This window comes from Oncorhynchus keta, unplaced genomic scaffold, assembly GCF_023373465.1.
Source record: "Oncorhynchus keta strain PuntledgeMale-10-30-2019 unplaced genomic scaffold, Oket_V2 Un_scaffold_3208_pilon_pilon, whole genome shotgun sequence".
NCBI classification, from domain to species: Eukaryota; Metazoa; Chordata; class Actinopteri; order Salmoniformes; family Salmonidae; genus Oncorhynchus; species Oncorhynchus keta.
In genome coordinates, this window is record NW_026290915.1 from 48,894 (window position 1) to 70,183 (window position 21,290).

A 21,290-nucleotide genomic window follows, 5' to 3' on the forward strand; every position below is an offset into this window, starting at 1 on the left:
ACATCGTCTAGTTTGGATTATTTGGTCGTTGACTAGATGGAAACATCGTCTAGTTTGGATTATTTGGTCGTTGACTAGATGGAAACATCGTCTGTTTGGATTATTTGGTCGTTGACTAGATGGAAACATCATCTAGTTTGGATTATTAGATGGAAACATCATCTAGTTTGGATTATTTGGTCGTTGACTAGATGGAAACATCGTCTTGTTTGGATTATTTGGTCGTTGACTAGATGGAAACATCGTCTAGTTTGGATTATTTGGTCGTTGACTAGATGGAAACATCGTCTAGTTTGGATTATTTGGTTGTTGACTAGATGGAAACATCGTCTAGTTTGGATTATTTGGTTGTTGACTAGATGGAAACATCGTCTAGTTTGGATTATTTGGTCGTTGACTAGATGGAAACATCGTCTAGTTTGGATTATTTGGTCGTTGACTAGATGGAAACATCGTCTAGTTTGGATTATTTGGTCGTTGACTAGATGGAAACATCATCTAGTTTGGATTATTTGGTCGTTGACTAGATGGAAACATCATCTAGTTTTGATTATTTGGTCGTTGACTAGATGGAAACATCGTCTAGTTTGGATTATTTGGTCGTTGACTAGATGGAAACATCATCTTGTTTGGATTATTTGGTCGTTGACTAGATGGAAACATCGTCTTGTTTGGATTATTTGTTCGTTGACTAGATGGAAACATCGTCTAGTTTGGATTATTTGGTTGTTGACTAGATGGAAACATCGTCTTGTTTGGATTATTTGGTTGTTGACTAGATGGAAACATCATCTAGTTTGGATTATTTGTTCATTGACTAGATGGAAACATCATCTTGTTTGGATTATTTGGTCGTTGACTAGATGGAAACATCGCCTAGTTTGGATTATTTGTTCATTGACTAGATGGAAACATCGTCTAGTTTGGATTATTTGGTCGTTGACTAGATGGAAACATCACCTAGTTTGGATTATTTGGTCGTTGACTTGATGGAAACATCGTCTAGTTTGGATTATTTGGTCGTTGACTAGATGGAAACATCGTCTTGTTTGGATTATTTGGTCGTTGACTAGATGGAAACATCGTCTAGTTTGGATTATTTGGTCGTTGACTAGATGGAAACATCATCTAGTTTGGATTATTTGGTCGTTGACTAGATGGAAACATCGTCTAGTTTGGATTATTTGGTTGTTGACTAGATGGAAACATCGTCTTGTTTGGATTATTTGGTCGTTGACTAGATGGAAACATCGTCTAGTTTGGATTATTTGGTCGTTGACTTGATGGAAACATCGCCTAGTTTGGATTATTTGGTTGTTGACTAGATGGAAACATCGTCTTGTTTGGATTATTTGGTCGTTGACTAGATGGAAACATTGTCTAGTTTGGATTATTTGGTCGTTGACTAGATTGATTGAATAGATCAGGAGGAGCGAGAAAAGGGACGGAAGCTATACTGTTACACTGGCAATACTGAAGTGCCTATAAGAACATCCAATAGTCAAAGGTTAATGAAATACAAATGGTATAGAGGGAAATAGTCCTATAATAACTACAACCTAAAACTTCTTACCTGGGAATATTGAAGACTCATGACAAAAGGAACCACCAGCTTTCATATGTTCTGAGCAAGGAACTGAAACGTTAGCTTTCTAACATAGCACATATTGCACTTTTACTTTCTTCTCAAACACTTTGTTTTTGCATTATTTAAACCAAATTGAACATGTTTCATTATTTATTTAAGGCTAAATTAATTTTATTAAGTTAAAATAAGTGTTAATTCAGTATTGTTGTAATTGTCATTATTACAAATAAATGTAAAAAATATATTTAAAAAACAATTGTCCGATTAATCGGTATGAAAAATCATATTCGGTCGACCTCTAGTACCCACCTTAGCGAGGACGATACTAGTACAGTATGCCTACCTCACACACACCACACACACACCAGTACCCTGGGTCACCACTCACTCAGCCATGAACTAGTGTTAATATTAATACAGGGAACCTGGAGTATCCTGGTCAGAATCTGCCAACAAACACTTTGGGCAGATTGAATGAGAGCATGGCGATAAGCAGCCCTCCAAACATTCCTCTATTTGCCCCGGTACTTGTTGACATAGCCTCACAGTAGCTGACCCGTGACCCCCCCCTGTGTGTGTGTGTGTGTGTCACAGGCGGTCTGTGGCACCTTAATTAGGGAGGACTGGCTCATGGTAATGGCTGGAATGGAGTAAATGGAATGTTATCGAACACATCAGACACCTGGTTTCCATTTATTCCAGACTTTATGAGCCTGTACCCTCAGCAGCCTCCTATTCTGTGTGTGTGTGTGTGTGTGTGTGTGTGTGTGTGTGTGTGTGTGTGTGTGTGTGTGTGTGTGTGTGTGTGTGTGTGTGTGTGTGTGTGTGTGTGTGTGTGTGTGTGTGTGTGTGTGTGTGTGTGTGTCGTGCATCCAGGCAGCAAGCTCACATGGACAGTCGATTGTTCAGAGCTTTCCTGCTCTTGACCACCATAGGGTTGATGACTTGTGAACTTTTGACCCTAATCAGAAGGCAGTGGAACATGGAGGGGGAGCTCTATTCAAATGATTGTGTCCGTCTGTGTGGCCTGCTACCTGGGCACAGTAAGTCACTGACTCTCAACCACAAGGGAGCATCAAGGTCATCTTCTGTTGGGCTATGTCAACAAGTTTCCATTTTGAGCCAACAAGCCTCTCATGTTAGCTAGCATAAATGGATAAATAGTCATCCTGAGCAGGTGATGACCAATACAGCCTGGCTACAGGTGTCTGGGTTGGGGTGTGCTGATACAGCCTGGCTACAGGTGTCTGGGTTGGGGTGTACTGATACAGCCTGGCTACAGGTGTCTGAGTAGAGGTGTGCTGATACAGCCTGGCTACAGGTGTCTGGGTTGGGGTGTGCTGATACAGCCTGACAACAGGTGTCTGATTTGGGGTGTGCTGATACAGCCTGGCAACAGGTGTCTGATTTGGGGTGTGCTTATACAGCCTGGCTACAGGTGTCTGATTTGGGGTGTGCTGATACAACCTGGCAACAGGTGTCTGATTTGGGGTGTGCTTATACAGCCTGGCTACAGGTGTCTGATTTGGGGTGTGCTGATACAGCCTGGCTACAGGTGTCTGATTTGGGGTGTGCTGATACAGCCTGGCAACAGGTGTCTGATTTGGGGTGTGCTTATACAGCCTGGCTACAGGTGTCTGATTTGGGGTGTGCTTATACAGCCTGGCAACAGGTGTCTGATTTGGGGTGTGCTGATACAGCCTGGCAACAGGTGTCTGGGTTGGGGTGTGCTGATACAGCCTGGCAACAGGTGTCTGATTTGGGGTGTGCTGATACAGCCTGGCTACAGGTGTCTGGGTTGGGGTGTGCTGATACAGCCTGGCTACAGGTGTCTGGGTTGGGGTGTGCTGATACAGCCTGGCTACAGGTGTCTGGGTTGGGGTGTGCTGATACAGCCTGGCTACAGGTGTCTGAGCTGGGGTGTGCTGATACAGCCTGGCAACAGGTGTCTGGGTTGGGGTGTGCTGATACAGCCTGGCAACAGGTGTCTGATTTGGGGTGTGCTGATACAGCCTGGCAACAGGTGTCTGGGTTGGGGTGTGCTGATACAGCCTGGCTACAGGTGTCTGGGTTGGGGGGTGCTGATACAGCCTGGCTACAGGTGTCTGGGTTGGGGGTGCTGATACAGCCTGGCTACAGGTGTCTGGGTTGGGGTGTGCTGATACAGCCTGGCTACAGGTGTCTGGGTTGGGGTGTGCTGATACAGCCTGGCTACAGGTGTCTGGGTTGGGGTGTGCTGATACAGCCTACAGGTGCCTGATACAGCCTGGCTACAGGTGTCTGGGTTGGGGTGTGCTGATACAGCCTGGCTACAGGTGTCTGGGTTGGGGTGTGCTGATACAGCCTGGCTACAGGTGTCTGGGTTGGGGTGTGCTGATACAGCCTGGCTACAGGTGTCTGGGTTGGGGTGTGCTGATACAGCCTGGCTACAGGTGTCTGGGTTGGGGTGTGCTGATACAGCCTGGCAACAGGTGTCTGAGCTGGGGTGTGCTGATACAGCCTGGCTACAGGTGTCTGAGCTGGGGTGTGCTGATACAGCCTGGCTACAGGTGTCTGAGCTGGGGTGTGCTGATTGATGTAGTGATGGGTGTTCTGGTTGTCTGTGAATGGCATGCTCACCATATGCATATTCCATAGCCTTGAATCAGTGTAGTGCTTCATCAATCATCTCATCGATCACAGTACATGCCAAGACATTTCCCCCAATGTCTCCAGGTATGTGTTTGTGGTTTTGTGTTGATGTGCTGCACATCTGCAACAAGGGGGACAGGCAAGGCTACTACTTTGTTCCAGGAAAATGGCTCTGGGGGGGATGTTGAACACGGAATTATTATCTACTGTCTTGTCATTAAAGAAAGGGAAGTCAAATCATGTACAAGATACCACTGAAAGAATTGGCACTCTTGCAGTATTGGAATATTACGGCTCTATATACATAGTAGTACATTATGATCATTGTCTAATGATAGTTCTATTGTATTAGCATTGTAATATACTGTGTATCAAAGACGCTGTCGTTCGTTGTTTTTCTACCCTTCGCTGACATTGTGGAATTCTAGAGTGTGAGCTATGCAGTGCATGTCTGTAAAACATGCCAATCTGGAAATATACCTTTCATTTCCCCCTGTAGAGTGTGTGTGTGTGTGTGTGTGTGTGTGTGTAAGCAACAGCTGTATGGTGTGTTTGTATTCCTCTGGAGAGGATGCCATTTCCTTACCAGCTGATCTCTATCCACCCATTCTGCCCTCCTGGTGTTGTAAGCAGTTATACCATCTGATTCACACTCTCATCCACCAAGGGTCACCTCAAAGCCAAAGTTATTCAGACATTTTCACACCCCAAAGTACTCTAACTGTATGTTCCATGATGAGTCCAAAAAGACCATCTGTTGTGTACAGTAGATCCCACTATAAATCAAGCCCTGATGACAGGGAAGGATAAGCACCATCTTATGTAATCATTTCAGTTGCTGCTTATCTTTCTCATTTCACTATGACCTTAAAGCAGGGGTGGTCAACTCCAGTCCTCCAGGGCCTGATTGGTGTCACTGTTTTCTCCATCCCTAACAAACACAGCTGGTTAATCAAATCTCATTCTAAACTGAAGATCATGATTAGGTGATTATTGGAGTCAGGTGTGTTAGCTGGGACTGGGGCAAAACTGTGCAGCCAATCAGGCCCCGAGGACTGGAACTGCCTACCCCTGCCTTAAAGGGACACTTGGGGATTTTGGCAATGAGGCTCTTTATCTATACTGAACTAAATATAAACGTAACATGCAACAATTTCAAAGATTTTACTGAGTTACAGTTAATATAAGGAAATCGGTCAATTTAAATAATTTCATTAGGCCCTAATCTATGGATTTCACATGACTGGGAATACAGATATGCATCTGTTGGTCACAGATACCTTAAAGTTAGTGGCGTGGACCAGAAAACCAGTCAGTATCTGGTGTGACCACCATGCAGCATGACACAACTCCTTCACATAGAGTTGATCAGGCTGTTGGTTGTGGCCTGTGGAATGTTGTCCCAATCCTCTTCAATGGCGTTTGATGCGGATTATGGTAGAGAAATTAACGTTAAAGTCTCTGGCAACCGCTCTGGTGGGACTTTCCTGCAGTCAGCATGCAAATTGCATGCTTGTGGATACCATTTACATATTTTTTTGCTAGCATGCTAGCGGAACTTGTTGCTAGCATACACTATCGCTAGATAGCATCATCTCGTGCAACTACCTTTAACTTCCTTCATACTGGACACAGAGACATAATCCACTTGTTCATCTGACTCTGGGGAAGTAGATAAAGGGCTTCATTGCCAAAAACCCGAAGTATCCCTTCTGTATGTTGGCCAACAGACAAACAAATGAATGATACAGCTACATGTAGTTTTATACTGTACAACCTTATTAAATCATTGCCATTTTACAATACAGTGCACCATGTCTCAGTATTTAATACCAATCATAGCTCAGCCAGGACAGATTCTATAGTCTTGGAACAGGTTGTCATTACTGTCCTTTGCATGTAATCATGGAGTTGGATGCCCTAGTTGATGTAACTCTGGGACTGAAGCCAGGTGAATTAAACCTGTTAAAGAGAACATGCTGCCTGCAGGGCTACACACCACAGGGGTGTGTGTGTGTGTATGTGCGTGCACCTCATTAGAAGCCTCATTGTGTCCCTCATTGTACCTGGATACCCAAACTCTCCTCTTCCATATTGTTTTCTCTCCACAGCCTTCTGTTCAGCACTTCCCCCTGCAGACCCTGTAAAGGCACTTTCCCCTGCAGACCCTGTAAAGGCACTTTCCCCTGCAGACCCTGTAAAGGCACTTTCCCCTGCAGACCCTGTAAAGGCACTTTCCCCTGCAGACCCTGTAAAGGCACTTTCCCCTGCAGACCCTGTAAAGGCTGTCATAAATTGCTACTCCTCTTATTGCCTTTGCCAGCATGCCAAATTTCCCCTGAAAGTTTAGCAGAAAATGCCAGCTGAATTTTCCACTGCATGAGCAGAACATGCATATGCTGTCGTTCACCAGCCCCCTAAAATCTGACCAGAAATGCATCTCTGTCTCCGGTTTGTTAGACCGAACTTCCTTATGACATGCTCTTATAAGTCACTCAGCTTGTCTCTGTGTCATGCCACTGATTTGTCTTAGGAGAAGCCTCTCACTAAAATCATCTTCACTTCTTGGGTGGACATTTTCTCTTATGTTAGTCGCTGGTACAGTATGTAGTGTTGGTGATGGCACAGTACTGGCTAGTACAGCACCTACTGTATCCGCTCTGAGCACACTGGGCTGACTTACTGTTTGGCAGTCGCACTGATTTTGTGCTACAGTTGTAGTGTTGTTTGAGCCAAAATGGCTACCATGTGGTAGGCCGTTATGTGGTAAAGCCAAAATGGGTGCCATATGGACACTGATAACACCTGGTCTCCTGTCATTGGCCCATGCAGGACTGCTTCACAGTGGAAGGGGAGGACCTGAAGCATGACTTTGAGAGACTGCAGCTGGCCATGGAGATGGTGGGATTCCTGCCTGCCACGCGCAAACAGTGAGTACACACACACACACACACTAAATCTCACTGCTCGTACGCACACTGACACATACACTGAAATTACAAACACAGGCAAAGGAATCATAGTCACAGGTAAATTACCAGGATACACTGTCCAGCTCGAGCCAGGTTTCTGTAACGAGCCAGGTTTCTGTAACGAGCCAGGTTTCTGTAACGAAACGAGCCAGGTTTCTGTGTCGAAACGAGACAGGTTTCTGTGTCGAAACGAGACAGGTTTCTGTGTCGAAACGAGACAGGTTTCTGTGTCGAAACGAGACAGGTTTCTGTGTCGAAACGAGACAGGTTTCTGTGTCGAAACGAGACAGGTTACTGTGTCGAAACGAGACAGGTTACTGTGTCGAAACGAGACAGGTTACTGTGTCGAAACGAGACAGGTTACTGTGTCGAAACGAGACAGGTTACTGTGTCGAAACGAGACAGGTTACTGTGTCGAAACGAGACAGGTTACTGTGGTGACAAGCCTTGTTTCTGTCCCACAGGATATTTTCTCTGTTGTCGGCCATTCTTCACCTGGGGAACATCCGCTACAAGAAGAAGACCTACCGAGATGACTCCATTGACATCTGCAATCCAGAAGTCCTACCTACTGTCTCAGAACTGTTAGAGGTAAGCCTGTTACTGTCTCAGAACTGTTAGAGGTAAGCCTGTTACTGTTGAAATGATTCCTTATTATGTTTACATTTGACATGTTAGTCATTTAGCAGATGCTCTTATCCAGATCCACTTACAGTTAACTTCTCTGGGATATGTGGGACGGTAGCGTCCCACCTCGCCAACAGCCAGTGAAATTACAGGGCGCCAAATTCAAAACAGAAATCTCATAATTAAAATTCCTCAAACATACAAGTATTATACACCATTTTAAAGATAAACTTCTCATTAATCCAGCCACAGTGTCTGATTTCAAAAAGGCTTTACGGCGAAAGCACACTGTGCGATTATGTTAGGTCAGAGCCTAGCCACAGAAAAACATACAGCCATTTTCCAATGAAGGAGAGGTGTCACTAAAGACAGAAATAGCGTTAAAATGAATCACTAACCTTTGATGATCTTCACCGGATGGCACTCTCAGGACTCCATGTTAGACAATAAATGTGTTTTGTTCGATAAAGATCATATTTATGTCCAAAAACCTCATTTGAAATTGGTGCGTTATGTTCAGAAATGCATTGTCTCAGACAAACATCCGGTGAAAGTGAGCCACGTCAAATTACAGAAATACTCATCAAAACATTGATGAAAGATACAAGTGTTAAACACACAATTAACAATAAACTTCTCCTTAATGCAACCGCTGTGTCAGATTTCAAAAAAGTTTTACGGTAAAAGCACACCATGCAATTATGTTAGGTCAGCGCCTAGCCACAGAAAACATACAGCCATTTTCCAACCAAGGAGAGGTGTCACAACTCAGAAATAGCGTTATAAATATTCACTTACCTTTGATCTTCATCGGAATGCACTCCCAGGAATCCCAGTTCCACAATAAATGTTTGTTTTGTTCGATAAAGTCCATCATTTATGTCCTAATGCCTCCTTTTTGTTATGTCCTAATACCTCCTTTTTGTTTAGTTCACAAATCCAAATTCACAAGGCGCAGGCACTGAGATCAGACAAAGTCAAAACAGTTCCATTACAGTTCGTAGAAACATGTCAAACGATGTATATAATCAATCTTTAGGATGTTTTTATCATAAATCTTAAATTATCTTCATTATATTCCAACCGGACAATTCCTTTGTCTTTAGAAATGAAAAGGAACGTAGCTCGCTCTCACGATTGTGCGTGTGACTAAACTAATGGCTTTCTGCCAAACCCCTGGTTCAAACAGCTCTTATTCGCTCCCCTTCATAGTAGAAGCCTGAAACAAGGTTCTAAAGACTGTTGACATCTTGTGGAAGCCTTAGGAAGTGCAATATGGCTCTATAGTCACTGTATATTGGATAGGCAATCAATTGAAAAACTACAAACCTCAGATTTCCCACTTCAGACATTATTCAAACAGTTTTAGAAACTTCAGAGTGTTTTCTATCCAAATCTACTAATTATATGCATATTCTAGCTTTTGGCCCTGCATGTAGTTTACTCTGGGCAGCTTATTCATCCAAGCTACTCAATACTGTCCCCCAGTCCCAAAGAAGTTAATGCATTCCTGTTAAGATGGCTAGGTTAGACAACCACGTATCACAGCCATAGTCCATTTCTTCTCAATAAAGGAGCTATCAACCAAGTCGGTGCTAGTAAGAAAATACACGTGTGAGTTAAAGTTCAAGAAAGGCAAGGCTTTATATAATTGTATTTTTAATTTTCTTGTTTTATAATGGATACAACAGAAGTTGATTGAATGAGACCTACGTAGTGTGGAAATCTATTCTTCAAATGTGTTCCCAGATTTCAGATGCTTTTGCAGGGACATACTGTACTGTGCGCAAGGCTTTTCAGTACCAAGCCACTCGGTGGAAAATGCAATTCCTCGGTCAGGAATTTGGTTTGCATGCAGCGTATAATTACATCATTTCTAATTCTGTCATCCGTCTACAAATATTCTGTAGGCACAACACTATTTCTCTCTCTCTGCCTCAGTTTATGAATGATTGTTTTTCCACTGAACATGTGCTGTGAAGGGACAGAAGTCAGGACTTATAAGGGCAGATGTATTTTCAGAATACTGATCCAACCATCGTTGAGGTTTGCAGGAAAGCAACAGGAGCAGCTAGTGGCTAAGGAACATGGCTTGTGCTCATGTGAGAGAACATATGTTCCCCAAATGGGTTGGTGTCAGAGTCAGTCAAGCATCTTACAGATACATGGAAATTCATTTTAAAATCATGTTAAAATAATAGATAAATGAGATGTGTAATGATTTATACAGCTGACTTGTGATTTAAAATATGAGATGGTTTGTAATCAGTATTTAAGTATCTTCAGATAAAGTGTTGCTGTGATTCCTCCACTCGGGTTGCACAATTCCTGGAACGTTCAGTAAATTCCCTGGCTTTCCCGATATCCCGTTTTGTAAGATTCCCAGGAATGAGGAGGAAATAAAGCAGGAAATCTGGAGTCCTACAACCAGGTTTTCTGTTAAACCAGGGAATTTATTGAACGTTCCAGGAAGTTTGTAACCTGAGTTGGGACATAGTCTACATCCAAGAGAAGTGCACTGTGCTGGGACACAGCCAACACTCTGCCTCTACTCCTCTCTAGTTTCAGGATGTTAATTGGATAGTGCAGGCCGCTGGACCTCTTCAATAACTAGGAATAAGTCTTTCTCATGACCGTGAGTGCCCGTCCCACTAAACATAGCAGGGCACATATCCACCCTCATTACCTAAACATTCAGCTGAATGAAAGCTGTTGTAGGGCTTGGTGTGTGTACAGAAGAAGAATGGGCTTTGTGTTTCTGAAACAGAAATAGCTTTCAACTGTGAAATGAATTGTGGTCTCTTTTCTGTACAGGTCAAGGAGGAGATGCTATTTGAAGCCCTGACGACGAGGAAGACCATGACAGTGGGAGAGAGGTTGATCGTGCCCTACAAACTGGCTGAGGTGAGACCAAGTCAACAGCACAAACCTGAAACTCATCCCAAACATTCTCAACCCTTAGTGCAACTAAGGGGCACAGTCAAATACTCCACCTTACCTCAAGATGTACCATTCCTCAACCCAATCCCAAAGTATTTTTTAAAATTTGATCAGCAAGACATATTGCATTATTCTGCATTGGTAAATTCTAAGGAATAGTAGGCACCCTGCCTATCTAAATAACGATATAGGGGAAACACTGGGTCCCAGGGCAGGCTGTGAAGGAGCTGGAGTCAGAGCTGGTCTGTTTGTCAGTCTCTGTCGTCTGTCTGTCTGGTTGGGTCTGTCAGTCGGTCTGTCTGTCTGGTTGGGTCTGTCAGTCGGTCTGTGTGTCTGGTTGGGTCTGTCAGTCTGGGTCTGTCTGGTTGGGTCTGTCAGTCGGTCTGTCTGTCTGGTTGGGTCTGTCAGTCGGTCTGTCTGTCTGTCGGTCTGTCTGTCTGGTTGGGTCTGTCAGTCGGTCGGTCTGTCTGTCTGGTTGGGTGTGGATAGTTGAGGGATCAGATTGATGTCTACAGTGGGGTAGGCCATGGCGGATGTCAGGGCCGTTAAAAGCTACACACACACACGCACTCGCACTCGCACTCGCACTCGCGCACGCGCACTCGCACTCGCACACGCACTCACACACATGCACTCACACACATGCACTCATACACCACATCCATCATTTTGACCTTGGAAACACTGAGTGGGAAGTGGCTGTGTGTAGAGCTGTTAGTTCCACTGGCCCTACCGGGCAGACCCCCTTTAATGGGAGTGTGCTTGTAACCATGCAAACACCTAGATATGGTTTTAAGTTCACTAAAAAAGTATCCTTGAAATGTGCATCCGCATTGCAAGTCAGCCTTACACCAAGCTACTGAAAAAAGCCCCTTTTGAGAAAGACTGCCACAGCTCTCAATCCAATGGCACAAGTTCCTTTTCCTCAACGCTAGTCCACAAAGGCTGCAGCATCAGAGAGCTGCTTAGTTTGTTTACAGAAACCAGAGAGGGATTCTCTGAAAACAAACACACTACGGCCATGTAATGCAGACAAGACTCAGCTGAAAGACCAACAAGCTCACAAAGTGGAAATCAAAGGCCTATTCTTTTAAGTGTAATTCTAAAGTATCATTATTATTTTTAGTATAATTGCATATTATTTTTTTGTTATTTACACCTACAGTATGTCCACATGTTGGATGGGTATTTTATCTAAATCTTTTCCATAAAGTCTATCCTTTTCTACCTCCCCAACTAGCATGTGGCTATGCCATATCACAGCATACAACACACTTTCTCACTACACAAAACTTTAATAATCCACAAGACCGCTATTTTATCAACCATATAATGCAAAACACAGCTACGCCCTCGTTCCAGCTGTTTAGGAGCCATTTTATATGAACAAACAGTGCTGATTGTTCTGGCAGCTCTTTGGGTGGTCCTTTCTGTAAACATTGTTGTAACAGTTGCAACAGTGAACTTTTACTCATTCGCCCTGTAGTATCAACTGGTATTTTACTACTTGAAAACTCAAGTACCATGGATTTGTTTTCTCTCTAATTGTGACTCACCACCTGGATTCAGTCTTATGGAGGAACATTTGAAATTGTGTTTTTTACAGAGCTACAAAGTGGTATATCTAAACTGTATTTGAGGAGCAATGGGAAAGTAATTCTGCTTTGAAAGTTGATGATCTTTTGTCGCAGAGCATTGTTCACACCCTCTTAAGCTTTTGCCCCACCCATCTCATTTTGCTCTCGGAGCGCATACTTGACGCTCTGGCCGATAATTTATTTACCTATGGATAACATGAAAACAGCCTAACCAGCTCTACTGGCAACAATTTCATTACGCTTTTTTGCAGACTGACACCGGCCATATTCAACGGGTGTTGTTACACACGTCACGTAATGTTAGCTAACGAGTCAGCCAGCTAACGTTAGCTAGTTAAACCACAATGAACAGTGCCAACAATGCCACAGTGCGGGGAGCTAACCAACCAGATTCAATGTTAGCTAGCGAACATTAGCCTCTAACTAGAAAAGCAAACGGCTCTGGGATACGGATAATAACGTCAGCTGGGGAGCCAGCCAGACAGCTAACAGTAGCTTGAAATGAAACCACTTTCTGTCAAAATTAGAAATGTGTAATATCTGAAAATGTAACTAGCTATTTTACCTGTATACATCATCATGCATGATGGACGCATCTCCCTGTCAGGAATGCCACGCCACGGTTGCCCTTAGTTTGAAGATGTAATCCGGAGGTGTTTTCGCCATCTCTTCATCTGTCATACTCTAATGACATTGATTTCAAAACTTGATCCTCCCGGAGATGGAGAGCAACACATATGCAGCTCCACTACACAATACATTTTTTTTTAAAGCCCCGTTCAACAGGATTACCAACAGACTGAGGAGCTCAAATAGACAGAAGCCTTCTATATGGCAGACCAATCCGAACTCATCTCTCTGCATTTCCAGTCCACTTATTATCTCAGCCAATCATTTGTGGTTTAACTAACAAGGCTCATAATTTAACAATTGCATTTACAGATGGCATACAAGTTTGTTATTAAGGCACATGAAAGCTCACATTTTTTACAAGACATTTCTGCCAAAAAATGCATTTAGAAAAAAACTAGTTTACGTTCAAGCGGCTCTCCTGTGAAGTCGTGACTTGCGAGATATGAGTCGTTTCCTGGATCAGGTCTCATCCATTTTGTTATTGAGATATTTAAAAGATTGATGCTCACCGGAATGTTCTGAATCCAACTTCCTTTGAATAATGAAAAGGCCTCTCACTTTTGAAGACTCTTGCTAGCAATATAAATAGCATTTTGTATGATTTTCGGGAGTTGCTAGGCAGATCTTTTTGTAGTCGCTAAAAATAAAGTAGTACATTATGTAAAAGACAGTCATTTCAACTTTAGCTGGACCGTTGTATAATGGCATGTTTTGAGCAAAAGAAGACATCTGAAGCTCTGCAGGCACTTATACTGGAAATGTACAATACTAACTTCCCACACAATTCAGTCACATTTGTGTGTGTGGTAAATCTATCTCACCTGGTTGATTAATGGGCATTCAGGCATGGCAACAGAAGATGACAAACAGCCCTTCACTGTCTGTGATGGTATGAGTTAATGACTCCTAATAATAATAATAATTTATAACATTTTTAAAACACTTTTTTCATTATACAGAACAATCTTGAAGTGTATAAAATAATAAATACAAAACACATACAAAACAAATTGGCACAACAAGACAGGATAACTGACACAAGGAATCCAGCTGACACTACAGGGGACAAGGACACCAAGGAACCCAGCTGACACTACAGGGGACAAGGAACCCAGCTGACACTACAGGGGACAAGGAACCCAGCTGACACTACAGGGGACAAGGACACCAAGGAACCCAGCTGACACTACAGGGGACAAGGACACCAAGGAACCCAGCTGACACTACAGGGGACAAGGACACCAAGGAACCCAGCTGACACTACAGGGGACAAGGACACCAAGGAACCCAGCTGACACTACAGGGGACAAGGACACCAAGGAACCCAGCTGACACTACAGGGGACAAGGGGACAAGGACACAGGGGACAAGGACACCAAGGAACCCAGCTGACACTACAGGGGACAAGGACACCAAGGAACCCAGCTGACACTACAGGGGACAAGGAACCCAGCTGACACTACAGGGGACAAGGACACAAGGAACCCAGCTGACAGCTGACATTACAGGGGACAAGGAACCCAGCTGACACTACAGGGGACAAGGACACCAAGGAACCCAGCTGACACTACAGGGGGACACCCAGCTGACACAGGGGACAAGGAACCCATGCTGACACTACAGGGGGACACCCAGCTGACACTACAGGGGACAAGGACACCAAGGAACCCAACTGACACTACAGGGGACAAGGACACCAAGGAACCCAGCTGACACTACAGGGGACAAGGACACCAAAGAACCCAGCTGACACTACAAGGGACAAGGACACCAAAGAACCCAGCCGACACTACAAGGGACAAGAACACCAAGGAACCCAGCTATCAACAGAAAGCCTTCCTAAAGAGAAACTTGGAAGCACAAGCATTTCGCTACACTCGCATTAACATCTGCTAACCATGTGTATGTTACAAATACATTTTGATTTGGTTATGTTATTAAAACTTATGTTGCATGTTTCGTGTCTATAGTCGATATACTGTAGTCAATTGTGAAATTGCCCGTTTTCCACACCGTACTTAGATCAGTAATACTTTTGTGTGAAAACGTCCTCTTGTACTTTGCTATTACACCATCTCTCTCACTCTATTTAAATTTCCTTGTAAAATACATTGTCTCATTCCTTGACACCTCTATTCTATCAGCTGCCTATCCTCAGAGGGGTAATGTTTTCATTGGTGTCTGTTCTACAGTAGATTGGATTGGTAGTGCCTCTGTCACTCTGATGGTCATTAGGCAGACTAATGTCATTAATCATGACCAGGAGAGGTGCTGCTGGGACGTAATACAGGATGCCAGCCCAGGACTCGCCTCCTGTGGCCACCTGCTGAAGCCCCATTGCCACGCCACGAGTCACAATGCTGTGCTTGAAAGATATTAACCAGACATGGAGCGCTGATCTAAGATCAGGTCCCCCCCTGTCCATGTAATCGTATTCATTCTGATCAAAACAACAGCACTGATCCTAGACCAGCACTCCGACTCTAAGACACTTTATGAATATGGCCCTGCTCACGGATCTCCTGGGTCATGTTCATTAGGCACGTGAAACGGGGAGGGCACTACCTTAGTGTATCTAATAAGAACTTTAGTGTTTTCATTTCGGAGTTGGACATAAGACTGGGACAGAGGACTGACTGACCGGATGTGACGGGGACAGAAGTCTGACATGACGGGGACAGAGGACCGATGGGGACCGAGGACTGGGAACATGACTCAAGTCTTTGTCATATGTCTAATATTCATCCATGTTACTATACTCAGCAAAAAAAGAAACGTCCTCTCACTGTCAACTGTGTTTATTTTCAGCAAACGTAACGTGTAGATATTTGTATGAAAACAACAAGATTCCACAACTGAGACATAAACTGAACAAGTTCCACAGACATGTGACTAACAGAAATTGAATAATGTGTCCCTGAACAAAGGAGGTGTCAAAATCAAAAGTAACAGTCATTATCTGGTGTGGCCACCAGCTGCATTAAGTACTGCAGTGCAGCTCCTCCTCATGGAATGTACCAGATTTTCCAGTTCTTGCTGTGAGATGTTACCCCACTCTTCCACCAAGGCACATGCAAGATCCAGGACATTTCTGGGGGGAATGGCCCTAGCCTTCACCCTACCATCCAACAGGTCCCAGACGTGCTCAATGGGATTGAGATCCAGGCTCTTCGCTGGCCATGGGAGAACACTGACATTCCTGTCTTGTAGGAAATCATGCACAGAACGATCAGTATGGCTGGTGGCATTGTCATGCTGGAGGGTCATGTCAGGATGAGCCTGCAGGAAGGGTACCACATGAGGGAGGAGGATCTCTTCCTGTTCCGCACAGTGTTGAGATTGCCTCAGAGGACAAGCTCAGTCCGATGATGCTGATGACACAGGCCCCAGACCTGACGGACCCTCCACCTCAAGTTGATTCCTCTGCAGAGTACAGGCCGGTGTAACAGGTGTCATTCCTTCGACGATAACAGCGAATCCTGACCATCACCCCTGGTGAGACAAAACCACTGACCCGAGTGACCATCAGACTTTTTGCCATCTGTCTGTCCAGCCTGGGAGCCCTGTCGTTGGCGGTGAATAAATACAAAAAATCCTCAATTGTCTCTCAGCCACATCTGACAGTTCAGAGCACTGATGAAAGCATAAAGTTGCACGTTCCACACAGATGAGCGATCCTGTGCAGGTGCACCTGTGGAACAGTTGTTAAGAAACTACCATCCTGTGCAGGTGACGTCTGCCACTAGGCCATCAGATGTCATCCTGTTTGAGCACTGTCTTAGGACATGGCAATTTATTGTCCTTAATAGGACTTACACATGGCTTTTTACCCACATCTGTTACAACTTACCAACTGAGCTACAGAAGGACCGTGCAGCATGCCAAAGGCACGTTCACGCAGAAAAAGTACCCTGGGCATCTTTTTCTCAAAGTCAGTAAAAGGCCTCTTAGTGTCCTAAGTTTTCATAACTGTGACCTTTAATTGCCTACCGTCTGTAAGGTGTTAGTGTCTTAACAACTGTTCCACAGGTGCATGTTCATTAACTAACTGTTTATGGTTCATTGAACAAGCATGGGAAACAGTTTTATTTTTTATTTATTTATCCCCATTTTCTCCCCAATTTCGTGGTATCCAATTGTTAGTCGTTAATGTCTTGTGTCATCGCTACAACACCCGTACGGGCTCGGGAGAGACGAAGGTCGAAAGCCATGCATCCTCTGAAACCCAACCAAGCCGCACTGCTTCTTAACACAACCCGCATCCAAACCGGAAGCCAGCCGCACCAATGTGTCGGAGGAAACACCGTACGCCTAGCGACCTGGTCAGCATGCACTGCGCCCTGCCCACCACAGGAGTTGATGAGACAAGGATATCCCTACCGGCCTAACCCGGACGACACTAGGCCAATTGTGCGTCGCCCCATGGACCTCCCGGTCGCGGCCGGCTGCGACAGAGAGCCTGGGCTCGAGCCCAGAGTCTCTGGTGGCACAGCCTTGACCACTGCGCTGCCCAGGAAACAGTTTTTAAACTTTTTACAATGAAGATCTGTGAAGTTATCCAGATTTTTACGAATTACCTTTGACAGATCCTGAAAAAGGGACGTTTCTATTTTTTCTATTTTGTAATCAACTTCACTTGTGCAGTTTACGAATTACCTTTGACAGAGTCCTGAAAAAGGGACGTTTCTATTTTTGCTGAGTGTACTTCCATCAGATACTTCCATCAGACATTGTAATCAACTTCACTTGTGTGGATTTCCTGCTTTAATTATATAATGTTCCTAACATCTGGGGCCCATCGGGTTTGGCTTCAAACAAATAACTAATAAACATCTAGAAATCAAGATGCATTTGTTGCTTGTTTTTCTACATTGCAATCAAACAAGACTAAATCTCTTCCAAAGACATAAAACGCCACATGCAACAATTATCAAGGAAATCAGCCACCTCCGACGTTGTTTTTAGAGAATTTGGCAGTACCACGTGTAACCACGCCAGCCAAGGACCGCCAAGGACCGCCACATCCGGCTTCTTCATCTGATCATGTGAGACCAGCCACCCAGACAGCTGATGAAACCAAGGAGTATTTCTGTCTGTAATAAAGCCCTCTTGTGGGGAAAAACCTATTCTGATTGTCTGTGCCTAGCTCCCCAGTGGGTGTGCCTAGCTCCCCAGTGGGTGTGCCTTGGTCCCAAGTGGCCTAATGAATTTATTTCACTTGATCTGATTTTTTTTTTACAATGAACGGTATGTAACTCAGTAAAATCATAGGAATTGTTGCATGTGGCGTTTATATATTTTTGTTCAGTATATATTGGAAGAGATTTAGCCTTGTTTGATTGCAAGGTAGAAAAACAAGCAACAAATGCATCTTGATTTCTAGATGTTTATTAGTTATTTGTTTGAAGACAAACCTGATAGGTCCCAGATGTTAGGAACATTGTATAATTAAAGCAGGAAATCCCCACAAGTGAAGTTGATTCCATTGTCTGATGGAAGTGTTTAGGGTATTCCATGCGTACCTAACTGATCACCCATGGCACCAGGGCCCGTGTTCACAAAGCGTCTCAGAGTAGGAGTGCTGATCTCAGATCAGTTTTGTCTTTTTGATCATAATGAATAAGAGGAGGTTCTGATCCCGGATGAGAACTGCTACTTTGAGATGCTTTGTGAATATGGGCCCAGGTCTTTCACATTCAATCTTTTGAGGTCAGTAGTAACACGGATGAATAGTGAGGTGGAGTAGCTCACTAGTAACACGCGGATGAATAGTGAATTGGAGTAGGTCACTAGTAACATGGATGAATAGTGAGGTGGAGTAGCTCACTCGTAACACGGATGAATAGTGAGGTGGAGTAGCTCACTCGTAACACGGATGAATAGTGAGGTGGAGTAGCTCACTATTAACACGGATGAATAGTGAGGTGGAGTAGCTCACTATTAACACGGATGAATAGTGAGGTGGAGTAGCTCACTAGTAACATGGATGAATAAGTAGCTCACTAGTAACATGGATGAAGTGAATAGTGAGGTGAATAGTGAGTAGGCTCACTAGTAACACGGATGAATAGTGAGGTGGAGTAGCTCACTAGTAACACGGATGAATAGTGAGGTGGAGTAGCTCACTATTAACACGGATGAATAGTGAGGTGGAGTAGCTCACTATTAACACGGATGAATAGTGAGGTGGAGTAGCTCACTAACACGGATGAATAGTGAGGTGGAGTAGCTCACTAGTAACACGGATGAATAGTGAGGTGGAGTAGCTCACTAGTAACATGGATGAATAGTGAGGTGGAGTAGCTCACTAGTAACACGGATGAATAGTGAGGTGGAGTAGCTCACTAGTAACACGGATGAATAGTGAGGTGGAGTAGCTCACTAGTAACATGGATGAATAGTGAGGTGGAGTAGCTCACTAGTAACACGGATGAATAGTGAGGTGGAGTAGCTCACTAGTAACACGGATGAATAGTGAGGTGGAGTAGCTCACTAGTAACACGGATGAATAGTGAGGTGGAGTAGCTCACTAGTAACACGGATGAATAGTGAGGTGGAGTAGGTCACTAGTAACATGGATGAATAGTGAGGTGGAGTAGCTCACTAGTAACACGGATGAATAGTGAGGTGGAGTAGGTCACTAGTAACATGGATGAATAATGAGGTGGAGTAGGTCACTAGTAACATGGATGAATAGTGAGGTGCAGTAGGTCACTAGTAACATGGATGTGTGGTTGTGTATGTTCCTGCAGGCGGGCACGGTGCGGGACTCCATGGCCAAGTCTTTGTACAGCGCACTGTTTGACTGGATTGTGTTCCGGATCAACCACGCACTGCTCAACAACCGGGACTTGGAGGAGAGCGCCAAGGTAAGACCAACGTGACTGCTATCATGCTTTATTACAGCATACTTATGTCTGCTTATAATATATCAATGTCATGCGTTGATGACATGCTCACCTCTCCACTTCATTAAGATTAAGATTACTTGATTGGTCATTTTCAAGGTCCAACTAAAAGGTTACTTCCTTCCACTTTTAACCCAACCTCTCCGAAAGACACGCATACATACAGTGGTGGGGGAAAAGTACCCAATCGTCCTACTTGAGTAAGAGTCTAAAAGTATTGGATTTTAAATAAGTATCAAAAGTGCAAGTATAAACCATTTCAAAGTCCTTATATTAAGCAAATCAGACGGCATCATTTTCTTGTTATTTACAGATAGCCAGGGGCACACCGACACTGACATCATTCACAAAAGAAGCATTTGTGTTTAGTGAGTCTGCCAGATCAGAGGCAGTAGGGATGACCAGGGATGTTCTCTTAATAAGTGTGTCAATTGCACCATTTTCCCATCCTGCTAAGCATTCAAAATGTAATGAGTACTTTTGGTTGTCAGGGAACATTTTATGGAGTAAAAAGTACATTATTTTCTTTAGGAATGTAGTGAGGTAAAAGTTGTCAAAAATGTAAATAATAAAGTACAGATACCCCCAAAACTACTTAAGTAATACTTTAAAGTATTTTTACTTAAATACTTTACTGCATACATATACAGGTTTTGGGGAGGTGTAGGGGCTGCCACACTGGGCGGCCAGGGAGCTGTTGGTGGGGCAGTTAAGTGCCTTGCTCAAGGGCACAACATTTACCCTCCTTTTGCCAGCTCACCTCCTGCCAGATTGGTTTCCATCGGACTCGGGATTTGAACTGGCAACACCTCCGGTTGCAGGCTCACCTCTCTAAGGCTACCTGACGCTCACCTCTAAGGCTACCTGACGCTCACCTCTAAGGCTACCTGACGCTCACCTCTAAGGCTACCTGACGCTCACCTCTCTAAGGCTACCTGACGCTCACCTCTAAGGCTACCTGACGCTCACCTCTAAGGCTACCTGACGCTCACCTCTAAGGCTACCTGACGCTCACCTCTCTAAGGCTACCTGACGCTCACCTCTAAGGCTACCTGACGCTCACCTCTAAGGCTACCTGACGCTCACCTCTAAGGCTACCTGAAGGCACCTCTAGGCTACCTGACGCTCACCTCTAAGGCTACCTGACGCTCACCTCTCAGGCTACCTGACGCTCACCTCTCAAGGCTACCTGACGCTCACCTCTCTCAGGCTACCTGACGCTCACCTCTCGAAGGCTACCTGACGCTCACCTCTCGAAGGCTACCCGACGCTCACCTCTCTAAGGCTACCCGACGCTCACCTCTCTAAGGCTACCTGACGCTCACCTCTAAGGCTACCCGACGCTCACCTCTCTAAGGCTACCCGACGCTCACCTCTCTAAGGCTACCCGACG

The 21,290-nt window shown here is 44.4% G+C and overlaps 1 protein-coding gene across 1 annotated transcript in view; it reads left to right on the top strand.

Annotated features, from left to right (window-relative positions):
• The window catches only part of LOC118374591 (unconventional myosin-IXAa-like), a 113,019-nt gene that overhangs the window by 5,556 nt on the left and 86,173 nt on the right, over positions 1-21,290 (top strand). The window contains exons 5-8 of the mRNA XM_052515867.1: positions 7,052-7,149; positions 7,656-7,782; positions 10,633-10,722; positions 19,742-19,858. Of these exons, the coding sequence (XP_052371827.1) occupies positions 7,052-7,149; positions 7,656-7,782; positions 10,633-10,722; positions 19,742-19,858 (432 nt within the window). The remainder of the gene's footprint in view (positions 1-7,051; positions 7,150-7,655; positions 7,783-10,632; positions 10,723-19,741; positions 19,859-21,290) is intronic.